Source organism: Cyprinus carpio, chromosome B20 (genome assembly GCF_018340385.1).
Source record: "Cyprinus carpio isolate SPL01 chromosome B20, ASM1834038v1, whole genome shotgun sequence".
Classification (NCBI taxonomy): Eukaryota; Metazoa; Chordata; class Actinopteri; order Cypriniformes; family Cyprinidae; genus Cyprinus; species Cyprinus carpio.
This window is the reverse complement of record NC_056616.1, coordinates 2223821-2240713: the sequence shown is the minus strand read 5'-3', so window position 1 is coordinate 2240713 and position 16893 is coordinate 2223821. Positions and strand designations below refer to the sequence as shown.

The 16893-nt window shown below is 38.2% G+C and overlaps 1 protein-coding gene across 1 annotated transcript in view; it reads left to right on the top strand.

The window, feature by feature from the left end:
- The window catches only part of LOC109051605 (receptor-type tyrosine-protein phosphatase kappa-like), a 151815-nt gene that overhangs the window by 33884 nt on the left and 101038 nt on the right, over window positions 1-16893 (top strand). The window contains 1 exon segment of the mRNA XM_042746354.1: window positions 8072-8194. Within this exon segment, the coding sequence (XP_042602288.1) occupies window positions 8072-8194 (123 nt within the window).

Here is a 16893-nt window from a genome sequence, read left to right as displayed (position 1 = left end):
TTATCACGCAACTCTTTTACCGGCTGTTTTGAATGAAGATCAATGTTCGCGACGAAACAAATATGTGCAAACTGTAACGAAGCAGAGATCAGTTAGTTCCTCACTTTCCGCACTGAAGCTGAGATCGTTCACCAGCTTAAGAGAAAGTTAATGTGCGTAGCGTTTTTGATTCGTACATTACACGTCACACCCTGATATCACGTGTCTTCACAGGACCTTTACAGGTTGTGTGTGAATGCACGCACATATTCCGGGTAATCACTGGCAGTGTGAAAGTGCAAAATCTAGTGACCCGAGAACAATTGCCGGGACACATTACCCGTGTATTTGCCGGAATCTCAGTGTGAAAGGGGCTCAAGTCTGTCCTGTGCAAAAATTATAAACACATTATTTTTAACAGATCGTATAGGAGACATCTTAAAGTGCTACTTGCTGTTTACGAAGGTGCTCTTTGGGTTTGAAGCAACTATTACAAAAAAGAAATTAATTAATCTGGCCATCTCAATAAACAATACACATCTCAATAAATGCATCAGTGTGTCGTGTGTTTATTGACATGGCTAGAATGTGACTTTAAATAACTTTTTTTTTGGACCAGAAGAAGGGCCTTGGGTTCTTTTTTTTTATTTTTTTTTTATTATTTTTAATTTTGGTTAGTTTTTAACAAAAACATATTTGTTGTAATTAAATAAACAATAATGAAGTTCTTTTATAATGACAATACATTAAAAGCTTTGAAAATAACTATAAATCAACGACCTATATATCAGTCGCTGCATTATTTTCAGAAAGATGCAGTACTGGTAACCTTATTACTTTAAGATTTACCATTTGTAGATGGTCTAAGGCAAAAAAGTTGTAAAAATTCAGAAAATCTTTTAGAGCTCATAATTTGTTTTAAAAAAAAACATATTACAAAATAATGAATAAATCTGTATATATAAAATTATTTAATTTAAGTGTCATGTTTGTGATTATTTTTATTATTTTTTAATTCATGTAAGCTATAGCTTCTGACCTTTAAATCAAAACATACTCATGATTTTATGACATTTCACTGCTTTATTCGCCTCTGCTGGTATGGAATATTAAGCGTTGATTTATTTTAATACATATAGTGGAATCATTTCGGTAAAAAATAAATCCTATATTTCTTTTTCTTTTTTCCTACCACAAAATATTTCAATATTTTAACTAATTATGTCCTAGTTTGGTCAGTTATACTACATAACTTTTAGTCATATTTGATGTAAATTTCCCTACTTTTACTGTAGATAAACTATATCATCAAATAGTCATCTATGTATAAAGCTGCAGCCCAGTGCAGTTGCTTCCATTGAATTAGTATCTTGTGATAGCTTGACTATGGTTGTGATTTCTGAGTAGCTCAACAAACTACAGTTTTATTCAGAGATATTCGATGACAGAACTTTATAGAGTTGAATGATTTCCAGAAGAGCAGCCTTGACTACACAAAGGCTCTCCTCTGCAGCGCTCCACTGTCTCTGGCTTAGACGTGCCAGTGTCTGATTTCAGCTACTATTTTCTTTCTCTCTTTCGCTCCCGTCCCACACCCCAGCAAGGGTTTGTTTTTCACGGGACGGAGGAGATGTTTGACTCTGTGTGAACCTCTTCAGCAGCGATCCCCTCGTGAGACCGAAGGCAGATGCGTGGGTCTGCTGGAGCAGGTCAGAGGTGCGGAGCGGTTTTAGCTTGTTAATGTCAAGCAGAGGTTTTCCAGCGAATGGCTGGCTGTAAAACATCATCTCGCACTGAACATGTGCAGGCTGTATCCCAGTCTCAAATCTCAGGAAACAACCATTTATATTCTACATTAAGAAAAAGAAGACATTTTGATGCATTTTTATGACCCCAAATTCTGTAACACAGTAATGAAAATGATGCTGCTCATTCATATTTGTTTATTTTTGACAGATGCATTTTTAATTATGTATTTTGTGTTTATTTTTGACAGATGATTGGCATGCAAATGGCCGTGGTGTGTATAGAGATTCAGTGATTTTGTGCAGGAGTGCCGACAGCGCTGTCGGCGAGGGGGTTAAGAAGTATTTTGACAGTCTCTGAAGGTGTTGCTTTCAGCCGTTTTAATTGGTAGGAAATCCATTTACAATTTGTGCGCTTTCGACATTTGCTCTACTTTGTGCCCTTCAAGAAGACTGCTTCTCCCTTTTCACAGGAATAATGTTAATAACTAGATTAGACTCTCGGTCCACTCGATGAAAGCACACAAAAACAGCCGTAAACCTGTGGTCATAGCATTCTGCAGCCATGAATCAAAGCACTCAGGCACAGTGGAGGAAGTGACACGTGTTGTTTACCTACAGACAAGTGTCACCTTTTGTCATTTCTACATAATTAAACATTTTGTTTTAGGTGAAAGTGAGAGAAGCCATTTAGCCGTCATCGCAGCTGTCCATTCAGTTCTGAAAGTCACCGAAGTCGCAAAGTGGTTTACCATCATATTGTATAGCTACAGGCTTTCACATGTGAAATTGTGAAGCCAAGGTCATTTGTAGCGCTGGCTTATCTTTTGCTGTCTTTTAATTTAAGTCATGGAGAGACTTGAGTTCACTTGAGCTGCAACTTTGTAAAGCTCATGAATTATGATTGGTTGCTAAACAACATTCTAGCAGCACTTCGGCACTGCAGGGTTAAACATTAGAAATGTAGGTATGAATGACACAGTTCTGACCCGAGTAAAATAAAGCTAAACATAGTAAAACAGAGCAGTGCAGAGCGGAGCTTTTATTTATGAGATCTCCAGTGAAGTTGATTAATCTGACGCTGTCTGTGACTAACCTTCTGTAAAATAACATTTTCCCATTTTAACGAAAACAACACAAGCGCTATTTGTGTTTCTTCATCTTGATTGGATCATTATTTGTGTTTTTCAATTTGGTTGGAGCTGATGGCTTTATGATTGATTCCATCCCCTCCCGCCATACTGTTTTTTACATCTGGCTAGTTTGCAATAGTAGGAATCGATTCCTAAGTTTTAATCCGAGAACGTGGGCTGATTTGTGTCCTGCACTTTTGCAGGGAAAGTCTCTTTCTCAATCACTATTAATAAGTGGGTGTTTATGAGAGTTGTTAACCCGTGTTTATTGGGGACTGCGAATGGGCTTTGCCCTTGAGGTTTTATCAGACACAATAATTATTTTATTATGTAAATGAAGAGCAAGCTATTACTGTATTTCATTAGCAAGGCTGAATATTTGCAGCCATAGATTAGTATGCAAATCATCCCCGTTAGTGTCCTTGCAGCGTCGCTGAATGCAGGAGCCGCGCTCGGGCCCATCTGGAGCGCTCTGTCCGTCTGTCCTGCACAGCAAGCCGAGTGCCGCGGCCGTGAAACGCCAAGCGTTCAGTGGGCTATGAAAGATATTTGCTGCATAAGGCAGTGGGATTGTGGTGATTTGGAGCTCTTGAATAGCCACTGCCCCATTTAGACAGATGAATTCTGTCTTCGGCACATAAGCGGGCGTTGTTGTCAGCGCTCTGTCCTCAGGCCAGCTATCCGCAGCTATTCCGGCCCCTCGGTGGAGCCAAGTGCGTCAAAGAGAGTCAGATGGTGTGTGGAGGTGTTTGGTTTTGTGATGCTGGAGAATATTATGTGTGTGCCAATGTGGGCAGAGGACAGAACTCAATTTCCTGTGCTGCAGATAAATTAATCGCTGCGAGACGATTCAGTGGGTGTTGTATTTTGTCTTGAATTTGAAGATGATTGGCTTTGGTTTGGGAGTCTCTTTGTTTGGCTAAGTGCTTAAAAATACACACACTGGCCTTTCACAAATACATGTAACCGATGCCCAGTGCTCACAGAGGAACTAAAGACAAGAACGCTAAGATTGTGCGTAAGAAAGGAGTTCGCTCTCAGTTCAGGTCCGGGAAGTTTTACGTAGCTCTAAACTCATGATGGCATGTTGTTAAAGTAAGATTCAGTGATTCAGTGGATGAATATTACAAAATCAGAAAGAAAAAATAATACATATTTTTTTGTGATATTTGCACTTTTAAACAAAAATTAAACACATTTTCATGCTTATGGCCAATTTGATCAGTAATAGATGAAATGGTGTTAGAGGATTGAGACTTAGCTTATAATGCAACTTTTATTAGCACTCTGGGATGCATGAGAAGTGACACGTCTTTTAATTTTGTGCGTCTCAAATGATTTTAGCATGACACGGCACTAAATCTATGGATTAGCATTAAATGACAGCGGTATTATTAGTCTGTCTTTATAATGACTCAGATTAAGTGTGCAGACGTCTCTCCTGCCCTCTGGAAGTCTTCTTCTGTGTCTTCTTCTTTGGTTCATTTACACACTCAATCCACTCTTGCAACGGTCTGTTTGCAGAAGTCGTTGTCAGCCGTTTCCTACATTTGCATGTGTTTGAAGTGCAAAATGTAGGAAACGTGTTTTACTCGCTCAAAACTAAGTCTATGCCACACTGGCACAGGATATTCCCTTAAAATTAAATGAAAACGCATTACATATTGCATTATCCTGCAACCAGAAAACCTGCGAAATGTGCTCGTGTCTCAAAGTTGAGATTATTGTAATTTTTGTTGCGACACAGTCTGGCGTAGAGATCTGTTGAATGATGAGGACTCATTTCCATGTGTAACTTTGGGCTGGTGTCACAGCCCTTGCTGCGGAGATAAGTTTGTGTGTCTCTTGGGAAGGTGCAGATATTTCTTTCCCACCATTATGCAGGGCCGTTTAATTAACACCTTCGTCTGTCTGGATTTCTGCTCTCTCTTTGAAATCACTGAGAGGTTGTAAAGGTCAGTGGATGTAAAACACGGAGCGTCTGACCTTTACACAGGTGAGAAAACCCCATATAATGAATGCACTGCTTCAGAGTCACTAACAAGTTCTGAGTCAGTCATGACGGCCTGTCAAACAGTTTTTCGAGATGATGATTGTTAATCGTTCAGATGAATGGCCAGTCTGGACTGTAGTTGAATGTTTGGAGCAGATGGAGATGTTGGTGGGTGGGATTGTATTTTACTCTCCTTTACCTCACTGGTGGAATTTATTATACTAAACAAATCAAATAACGGCACAAACATGCCCATAAAGTCCATAAAAATGCTGAAATGTTTGCCTCAGTTCCTTGTCTTGCAGCTTATGTTGGTTTGTGGAAGATGCAGCAGATCAACGCAATCTGTCATACTTTACTGAGACCACTCCACCAATGCTCACCCTAAGTCATAAAAAAGATGCCTCTAAACAAATATTAAAAATAGACGCTCTTTCTAACTTTCTACTTTGAAGATTGAATGTGAAATTATTGCAATATAAAAGTATATTTCAAAACTTTAATGTTAGGTGGGATTAATCACGATTAAAGGGTTACTCTATTAAAGGGTTTCAGTTAAAACTGAACATTTTGTCATTAATCACTTACCCCCATGTCGTTCCAAACCCGTAAAAGCTTTGTTCGTCTTCGGAACACAATTTAAGATATTTTTAATTCGTCTTCGGAACACAATTTAAGATATTTTTAATACTAAATAATTACAATATTTAAGGGTCCAGGAAAGTATGAAAAGCATCATCAGAATAGTCCATCTGTCATCAGTGATTCAACCGTAACGTTATGAAGCGACGAGGACTACATTTGTACACAAAGGAAAACAAAAATAATGACTTTATTCAACAATTCCTCTCCTCTGTGTCTCTCCAAATCAAGTGACAAGAGGAGAGGAAGGAAGGAGATGGAATTGTTGAAAAATAAAGTCAAGTATTTTTTTTGTTTTCTTCGTGATTAATGATTAATGTGATAGGCAGTGATTAATGACAAAATTTTCATTTTGCAGTGGAGTATCCCTTTAATTCAAGAAAAAAGTGTGATTAATTACTACAGCACTAATATATAAATATACATTAGCAGACACTTTTATCCAAAGCGACTTACAAATGAGGAGAATAGAAGCAATCAAAATCAACAAAACAGCAATGATATGCAAGTGCTATAACAAGTCTCAGTTAGCTTAACACAGTACACGTAACAAGGTTTTTTTTAATTATACAAGAAAAAGAATAGAGCAAGCTAGTGGTAGGGGCCTTTTTTGCTTTTGTTAATTTTATTTAAATCTTAAAAAGAATACAAATAGATACAATACAAAAAGATTAGGAAAGCTGGTGTTAGGTATATATATATATATATATATTTTTTTTTTTAAGAGAGCCACCTGCTTCAGCTTTGCAAATGTACTGATATTTGTCAGCCAATAGAGCACTCTAGAAGACATGCATGAGAAACTGAAACACACACACACACACGTCGAGTGGTGACAGATCGTCCTGCTGCCTACTCTCATGTCTGTTCTGTGCCATGACTGCCATCAGCTCCCATCTGAGCCCACACATATATATGAACGCTCAATGAAATGTCAGAAATATCAATTTCAATGTCTATATCAAAATATCAATATATAATATAGATATATATATATCATATATATGATATATAATATATAATATATATATATATATATATATATACACACACACACACACATATATATATATATATCTGTGTGTGTGTGTTTAGAAATTTGCATTTATATTAAAGTTACATTAAAGTTTTAATTGTAATATCTTTTATTTGATGGATCATGATGGCAGAGCACCAGAAAATTAAATGCTTATGCAGTGTAAAATATATATTGTACATGTCATGGAATAAATTGGCATAATTAGTCAAAATGAATTATGTAATTATTTATATCTGGTCTCAAAGCTTGTTTTTTACTAATGCAATTCATCTGTTGTGTAAATTTCTTTGAATTGCAGTTCAGTAAATTCATCATCCTGTCATTTCAATTCAAACATCAATTCAGTCTCCTGTGGGGTGTGAACAATTCACACTCACACTCATGAACTGAATAGGGGAGCTAGTTTTGACTCACACACACACACACACACACACACACACACACACACACACACAACTCACACACACACACACACACACACACACACACACACACACACACACAGGCAGATATTGGCAGGGAGAATGGCAGCAGGAGGTGACACACTCTTGATGGGAACACTGTCCTTTATGTTGTAAGTGTGTTATACACTACTGTCACACCACGACTCTAACATACCAAACCGGCTGTTTCTGTGTGTTCATAACGGTATGAATCACAGATGATTTATGCTTTCTGCAGGTCTGTGTGGCTGTAAGAGGTTTATAAAGCTCCTGTTAGCTGATTTGAGTCTTTGACTATGTGCTAGTACTCATTATCACCCAGTTTCGCCTGCAGTTTTCATAATAAGACTGAACTATCAGTAATCTCTGTAAATGAGTAACAAAGTCTGGCGCTGCGTCAGAGAAGGGTTGTTGTCATAAGAACATGATTGTCGACTTGAGAAACAAACAGAGGACGTTTGATATGAGGAAACTACAGCACTAGATTTGGGCATGTGCAGAAAGTAGCCTGTTCTTCTGACATACGGTAAATCAGTAGGGGTATTTACCCTGACAAAAAAGTACTGAACATGGTACAGGGATGGTATCAGATGGTACTTTGATGTATAACACTTAAATGATCATTACTGTCACATATCATATTCATATACCCTTCAAATGCATATATCATGATCATGTGGATAAGTATTTATATGATACTAAAAAAAGAAATTGTCATATAAATACTTCATAAATTAAAGTCTGTGATCAAAATGACAATTTGGCATTCATAATCCTAATCTGACATAATGTCACTTTGAAAAAAATTGATTAAAGTGTGTGTTTGGAATTAATATTTGGCATTCATAATCCTAATCTGACATAATGTCACTTTGAAAATGTATTTGGGTGGGTTTAATACTGTGGCTTTCTGTATAAAAATAAATGAATAAATAAATAAAACAAAAGTAGTCTATTTGCATTTTCACTAGTGGTCACAGACTTTTGGATCTTGCTGTGTGTGTGTCTCATTCACCGAAAGCTCTCAGGTGCTATACTAATAAAATTGTGCATTTGTGTTTGAGTGTAAACATGTATATAATGATGCTTTGTTCTAGGCGGCTGCACCTTCGATGATGGCCCAGCACAATGCGACTACCAGCAGGATCCTTACGATGACTTCGACTGGACACACGTCAGCGCTCAAGAAGTGCCGTACCTGCCCTCTGACCTGCCCCAGGGTGAGTCCATCAGACACGCCTGCTCATAGCTGGACTAAGCTAGATTTAGATTCCACTGCGCACAATACCGTCCTCGCTGACCTCATGGTTGGAGAATCTGAGGCAAGTGGGGCAAGTCTCCAATTTGAGCGAACACAAAGTGAGAGTGGAAACGCATGGTTTTATCTGCCCTTGGGCTTGTTTAAACAGTAAGGCAGATTTAGGAATGTTTTAATGGGCTGCTAACATTTGAACAAATTTGCAGTGGCATCTTATCGTGTCAGGGTAAAAGCCATTACTGAAGAACTGAAGAAGTTGAGAGAAAATAGGCAGGTAGCAGAACATTAATCTTCCTTCAACTGCTGTTCCCACTCTCTGAACACTCCTCGGATGGGATCTGAAAATACTTTGCCATTTACATGACAAAACGTGTGGAGTGCCGAAGGGGGAAAAAGGCTTTGGTCAAAGGACTGTCATACGTGACACAATTAAGCTTTTTAAATGCGCTCAAAGAAGACACGAACAAGAGGGGAGAGCAGAGCGCTGCAACCTTCACTTTTCACCTCTCCAACGCTTAATCACTCGTTTTCAGACAGGAGATTCTGCTCAGGGAAATTAAAGCATTTCACTCTCAGCTAAATTCCCTAATTAATAAGATATTAAGTTATTAATCAAGGCAGGAGAACAGAGAAGGTCGTCAGACCTTGCTTTCAGTCAGGTAAGGTTTCACTAGACGAGGACCTGAAGAAGAACAGCATTGCAGCTTTTATGATTATAGCTGTTGCATCTTGCTTGAGGCACTTGGTTGACTAACACAATTGAGCAAATTAATTGAACAAAATAAAGATTTGATATTTTGTAATTTTCACTGCATTTAGAAGGCATGCATTCATTAAGATTTATTCCTCACTGTGTTTGCTGGTGTGTTTGTGTGTACAGCTGGCCTCGTGGGCCGCAGTCTCTCACTACATTCACTTAAAAACGTCATTTAGAGGACTCTCATCTGACCCGTCTCATCTGAAAAGTTGAAAAAGATGGGGTGTTAACATGTCTTTATTTTCATATCAGACAATCAACAGAAGTGCTTTTTCTGCAAAAAAACGCAGGGACGGGGAGAGAGATAGTGTCACGGTGTGGTGCATGAGTGAATGCATGAAGAAGCAGATAGATAAACAGTCTTTAATAATCCACATAGTGGTAATCCATAACAAGCAGGTAGCAAACACACGTATACATCGGGGTAGTAGACCGGACCACCAAACACTGAACAGAATGCAACTTATTAGGGGAACGTTAACGAGGGTAATTGACAAGACACACCTGAACATAATGACACAATCAACAGGAGACAGAAACTAGGTCACACAGAGCACATGGGGAATGAAAACAGTCCTGGGGTGTTACAGATAGATAGAAAGGTGGACAAAATAGACAGGGGAAAGAGAGAAGGATAGAAAAAAAGACAAAAATGAACAGGTGAATGAGATAAAAAGATGGACAGGAATGACAGAAATTTAGATAGATAGATGGGGAAGAGGGAAAAAATAGAGATGAGAGAATGAGAGAAATGTGGAAAAAATGGACAGGAAAAGACAAATGCGCACAGAGGAATGGACAGAAGAATGAGACAATGATGGACTGGAACAACAGAAATGTGGATAGAAACATAAAAAGGGGACGAGAGAAGGATGAAAAGGGAAAAGACAAGGGTGGATAGAAAAAACAGGAATGTGGACAAAAATGGAGATGGACTGGAAAAGAGACAGGGAGATGGACAGAAAGAGACAGAAATTTGGACAAAAAGTGGACAGGAAAGATAGAAATGTGGACAGAAATATTAAAATGTGGACGTAAAGGTAAACAGGAGAGGAAACAGAAATGGACAAGAGAACAAGACAAAAAGATGGAAAGAGAAAATACAGAGATGGACAGGAAACAAGAAATGTGGACAAAAAATGAACAGGAAAAGACAGAAATATAGAAAGAATGATAGACATGAAATGAGAGAAGGATGGAAAGGAAAAATAGAAAGAAATGGAGAGCAAGAGACTGAAAGATTAGAAAAGAGAGAAGAATGGAAAGGGAAAAGAGAGACAGAAAAAGAGAAATGTGGGTTAAAATGGACAGAAGAACGAGATACAATGATGGACAGGAACAACATAAATGTGGATAGAAAGATAAATGGGGAAGATAGAAAGATGAAAAGCGAAAAGACAGATGGATAGATAGAAAGAGACAGTAATGTGGACAAAAACAGACAAGAAAAAACAACTTTGGACAGAGATGGACTGGAAAAGAGACTGGGACAAAATGTGGACAGAAAGAAAGAAATGTGGATGGAAAGATATGCAGGAGTAGACAGAAATGGATAACAGAACGGGACAAATATAGAAAGAAAATACAGAGATGGACAGGAAAAAAAATGTGGACAAAAATGGACAGATGGAAAATATATGTGGATAGTACGGTGGTGGTGAGGAAAAGGAAGGATGGAAGGGAAAAAACAAATGTGGATTAAAGAGATGCAAAAGAGAAAAGAATGGAAAGGGAAAGAGAGTGAGATGGACAGAAAGAGACAGAAATGTGCATAAAAAGATAGACTGGAAAACAGAGAAGTTTGGAAAGGGGGAAAACAAAGAGATAGACAGAAGAAGACAAATGTGTACTAAAAATGATCATTACTTTATATTGGTTTATTATTAGTTGATGTGCACAAGGTTCATTATGGTCCATTCCTGCACTCTCTGCAAACAGAACATTTTTATAACGTGATGCAAACATATTTGCATGATGTGTTTTTCCCATAATTGCAAACATTAAGTGACGCTAGCTGCATGGCTTGATGTCTCAGTCCTTGAGGGAGTCGTTTGGACGGTGTGGCTGACTGACTCATTGTAACAGTAAGTGAGCACAAGGCCTGGAGAGGATTCTCTACACCTACAGGGATACATTTTGAATTATGGTGGATTAGCACAGACACATTAGATGCTACTTTTGTTTTTTGTATCATTCTGCCTGAAGGGTTGTTCACAATGATAGTATTTTTCAGTAAAAAAGCAACCGGAAGTTGTTTCTTTTCAATGATGTTTAGTGATTTAAGGCAACATAGCCGGCAGCGACTGTTTGAAATGCACAAAGTTGTAAAAGAGGAGTTGATCTATTGGAGACTACCATTGGGAGTGCAGGCACTGAAGCTCAAGTGATACACCTCCTGATAGTTTCTTACTGATGTTCAGTGGCATTAAATCTACTTGAGTACTGGATTTGGAAAATATTTGAGTTGATTGATTTTGATTTTTAAAAGTAAATGCTGAAAGAAATGGCGGACAGTTTCTCATCTTCTTTATTAATCATTCTACCAGAAGACACGAAGGTTCTCATGCCCCTCTGCTATTATAAACATCAAAAAAGTAGTTGAGTGGTGTTCATGTGGTCTCTTTATGAAACAGCTCAGATGTAAAATTGTGATCTATCAGCTGAGGGCCTCAGGATGCTTGTGCATATACACTGATTGTCATGCCGTTTGATGCGCACCTAAGACCACAGTAGGAGTGTTTGGTCTTATGATATTGTCCAGCTGGCTTTGAATGGTTACTGCAGTGCACACACAACCCTGACCTGACCACTTAAATGCCGTTTCACACAGCACTCCCTCATCCACCCTACTTTCTGCTTTATTTTACTGTCATGTTCTGCACATCCTACACAGAGCTTGGAGTCCATATCTTTAGCAGTTTTATGGGAAACTATTTTAAAACAGTTATTTCGATTGATGGCTTCTACACTGCAGTCAGATGATCGCTTGGGAAAAGTAGTTGACTACACTTCAAACATTTGCTAAAAAATAGCTAACTACACTGAAACTGTGTTGTATGATGTATATGGGAGCATTGTGCCTAGTTGTAGACGATATTGTGTGTTGACGATGGTCAGAGATGTTGCCTGTGGATGAGTATTATTATTATCAGGCTAGTAATACTATCTAATTAATATTAGGGTTTATTTGTTCCATCAGATTTCTTTTTCTGTGCTTTTACAGTGTTGATTGTTATAACCAATCTCACATGATTCTGTTGAGTTTATAAACGCAATGGCCAATCAGAGGCATTCAGATGAGTGCTATAATGCAAATCCTAATAAACTATATACAGGTATCATTGGAAAATATTACAAATTATGTAGGAAAACTAATAGATTATTTTATGACTAGAATGGACCTCAAAAATTGACATTATAACAGGAGTTCTGACCTTTGTCCCAAAAAGTCTGTCTTTGTTGCTTTCTCCCTATCACGCTTTAGAAATCATCATAAATTATATATAAATTGAAAGCTTAAAATCTCAAATTCATCTTATGAACACCATTTAAATCAGACATTGCATTACCAAGGAAATGATACATCAAAATCATTTTACAAAACATTTTCATTCATGAATTATTCAAATTTAAGTTTGGATAGTGCACTTTCACATCTATATTCATCTAAAAATGTGAGAGACATTTAAAGGGTTAAAGAGTCAGTAGCTTTTTAATTATATTGGCAATTTAAAAAAAGTCTCAGTTATGTTGACTGTACAATAGTAATTCTCACTAAATACAGGTCCCTCATTTATACATTTACATTTAAATGTATGCCTTTAGCAGACGCTTTTATCCAAAGCGACTTACAGTGCACATTCAGGCTAACATTTTTTACCTAACATGTGTTCCCTGGGAATCGAACCCACAACCTTTTGAGCTGCTAACGCAATGCTCTACCACTGAGCCACAGGAACACAAAATTGATATACAGCAGAATTTAGCAAAATACGGACACATTAAGGACACATGGCTAGAAGGAACTTTGAGTGATAATCTGAGCAGATTGATGTAATGCTACAAGCTATTCAGTGTTTTGTAATTTGTAACTTTTTACTGTATAATTTAGCTTTGGACCTTTTAATTTTACATTTTGGAAAGTACAAAACCGTCCTGCTCCTGAAACTCTTGTAGCTGGTTTGTAGTGCTGGTGGCTGTGAAAGACTGGTTAAGTGCTTTTGAAGAGCTTGAGTTTCTGTGAGCGTTTGAAGATCGTTGGGAAGGACGAGCGTTTAAACGCAGTGACAGAGCTTTCCGCTCTACATCTCCTGGCCGGTGTTTGCCTGACAAAAGGGAACGTTCCTGTTAATGTGGGTCACTGCCATGAAGGAGAGTGCTCCGCACCGGCCTTTCCACTGGCCTGTAAAATGAGAGCACTTTTAAAGAAGCCGAGCAGTTGGGACTGATGTGTTTGAGTGCTGCAGAGGTGGCGTAGGCAGTTTGTGATCCGGCTGTTAGCGCGGAGCGGTCGCGTTAGGGTTGTGGGAAGTGTGACAGCCATCTTGAGCATATTCTGTCAGCCATCTTGTCGAGGGTGTTGTGACAGTGTCAGTGTTGCACTGAGATTGTGTTTTGATGATGCCTCTCATCTACTTCATCAGCCTTATTTAGATAATGGCTACTATGCATTTCAATTCTTTGCGAAAATGTAGTTTATGCCAAGAATGCTAGTTGATTTGCCGCTTCAAAATCAGTGCAAGATCTCCTTCAGTCTGTATGAGAAGCTTTCAGAATTGGTTGTTTTGTTTCATATGTGTTTTGATGATATTTTTTTGTAATAGCGTTAACCATGGTATTATGGTAAATGATCATTAACGCTGCGTTTAATGCCACAGAATGACTCATTATGAATGAATTTAATTTGTAGTTTTTTTTTTGTTTTTTTTTCACGCCATGCAGTTTTTCCTCTGCTGAAGGTTGAGCGTTTCCTCTCTGAGCAGCAGATGAGCTCCGGGGCCGGAGCGTCAGGGATCTGAATGTGAATGCCTGCATTTACATCACTGCCAAAAACCCAACAGCCCATTTCAGTTATTCACATTTCATGAGCAATCAAAGAGAGCTCGGATGGGATGCGTTTGACAGGTCTGCTTCCTCTTTGAATGCTGAGAGATAACAGATCTCGTTTAAGCTGTGCCTTTGGTCATTCAGTGGAAACAACTACTCTAATGGAGCCCCTGTAGAATTACAGGATGTAGAATTAAAGTTAAACGAATCTGCCGTAAATGTGATTTTCAATAGTACATTAGATTACCCTGATATTCAGTGTCAGCACTGCAAATGTGTGTTTAAATAAGTTCTGTCTCGCAGCTAGTTTGAACTACATCTACACAAATTTAGCCAATTACAGCAGAGCTCATTTACATATTTAGAAATCTTAAAAGATTTGTAGCAAAAAAAAACAAGGTCATTTGTTCATATCTGCTAAATATTGTGCAAGAACCTTGACTAACATTAGTGGACTAAGTTGACTGCTACGAAAGTGTAGATTGTGCTCCATGAAGTGTTTCTGATTGCGTCTGCATGTGTTTGACTCTCTGTGGTTTTGGCACGGGTCGAGGTTGCATTCTGTAGAAGTGTGTAACAAGAACATGTTTTTTTTTTTTCTGCTCAGTCATGCTCTGATTCCACTGAGAAGTGACTTGAACATCAGACCTCTGAACACACTAATGCGCTGCACATTTCACATTGACTGAGGATTTGCTCTCTGTGCTCATGTTGAACTCCTACACTCTCTGGAACGAGACGCGGAGATCTGTTTTACATCACACCATCAATAGTTGATGTCATGACTGTTAGTTTCCTTCTCTGTTACTCACTTTCTTGTTTCTTAGTCTCTTTCTGTCTCTCTTTTTCCCTCTTTGATTAAATAGTCGCCACCTCTTGATTTAAAGAAGTTGAGCAGTGGTAACCTGCTGTTTTTACCTGATTTAAGGCATAGGGAATTAGTTTTGTTCATTCAGTGTATCTTTTTTTATTATTAGTATTTCATATTTTTCCCTGGGGTCTTGTGATAATGTTTGTAACATGTTTTGCACTGAAAAACAGTGACCATTAGAATGAATGGGAATGTATTGCTGCTGCACCTTTAAGAAGGGCATCCAGTTTTCATTTGATTCTTCTTCGAGTTGGGCCTGATTTCAGCTTTGTCATGCAGGAGGTAACGACAGGAGATTAGCCTCTCCCGACCTGCAATTGGAGGGTCGAATGTATTTTTGACACGTCAGGAACCCTCGTGAGGGTATTGGGGTGTTTTCTCCCTCACTGAAGGGAAACGTGGTTTGGACAGAAGCAATCGAGGCTACACAGTTCCACGGGTCCCATGTGTTTATTTCACATTTATAGTGTGAGCAGTCAAGTTGCAGCTCGAGGATCAGACCATACATAAATCCTGAGCTTTGGCTTTACACACGCATATGATTTAGTGGGACGGTGAGAGCTATTTAACAAAAACATCACTGAAATCGCAGAGTGTGCACCCGACTTCAGCACATGCACCCTTAGCATGTGAATTGTGAAATAAGCAGCAGATCAAACTAAAATGGGTGTGTTCTGTTGTTATTTTGCCGTGCTTTATCGAATTCGGTTTTGAGAGAAATCATTAGCTTTTTTGTTATTGTAAATGCTGTTTTGGACTTTCTGAAAGCGCTGCCCTATTTGTCACTCTGTGTGAAGCTGCTCTGTAAATTGCTGTCTTTTCAAGTTCACAAGCTGAACCGTTCTTCAAAGACCCCATGAAATTGGGGTTTTGTGACTTTTAGTCCATGTTTATTAGCTTTGCGGTCGCCTGTGTGCTAGTGTACTTTTAGCAGATACCGTATGCACATTTCTGTGAAAGCAGCATTGATGCCATCATCTTGCACTTAGGGGCGTAAGCAGATTGTCGTCCAATCAAATGCTGTCTGGAATGACAGAACGACTGCCTGTAAAACTGTTTCTCAGATAACTTGCAGCGGTGAACCTGCAGCAACCCTTACAAAATGAACAGTTTTACTGCTTGCGAATGGTCCTGAGGCAAAACTTTGACAAATATCCACCATTACTTGCAAATCTGGGGCAACAATGGGGAATCCATCCATCACAGCTGTTCATTCAAGGCAAATCTGAATATTCATGTAATTTCAGTGATGTAATGAACAAGCATTCAGTTATAAGTCAAACATTTATTTATTTTTCTTTGACCAATTTCAAAAGCAGCACCACATGTATCGGTTGTAGTGAATGCACTAAAGCATTGTTAAAAACAGTATTAAATTGTTTTAGTGTGCACTCGCTGGGCGATTTTCCCACCTGGTTTTATTGGTTAAGCTGCATGTAATGTTTTGCCATGATTTTATTATTTTTAAATAGAGGAATTTTTGAATAAAAAAATATCTGCAAATGTTACACTTTGTTAGCAATGCAACTAAGATAGCAGTTAAGAGAAAAAAATGAACTGCTTATTATACCACAACGTAGAACAAATTGCTAGTCTTTAATGCAATTTTGCATTAAAAAACACAATGGAAAAATTACTACAGTGTTTGATATTTGATGTTTGCATGATGACAGACTTAAAGCTGCTGGTATTTTGTCTTTAAAATTTTTTATTTTTTTTTTGTTCTCTGTCCAGTGTTGAGCAGCATACTAAGGCTACGTTTACACGACAACGATGGATTGAAAAACCCTTGAGTTTTTAAAAAAGTTTCAAGTTTATACAACAACGTTTAGACATATCTGCGAAAATGGCCATAACGCTGTATTACATATGCCAGGCCAGTAGTTGGCGCTGTCACCTTTTTAGTAAACAGTACCTGTTGCCGGTGTGTATGTGTCACTTCTCCGCTGTTGGTTGTAATATTGGTGAAGTAAATCCACACTTTTCT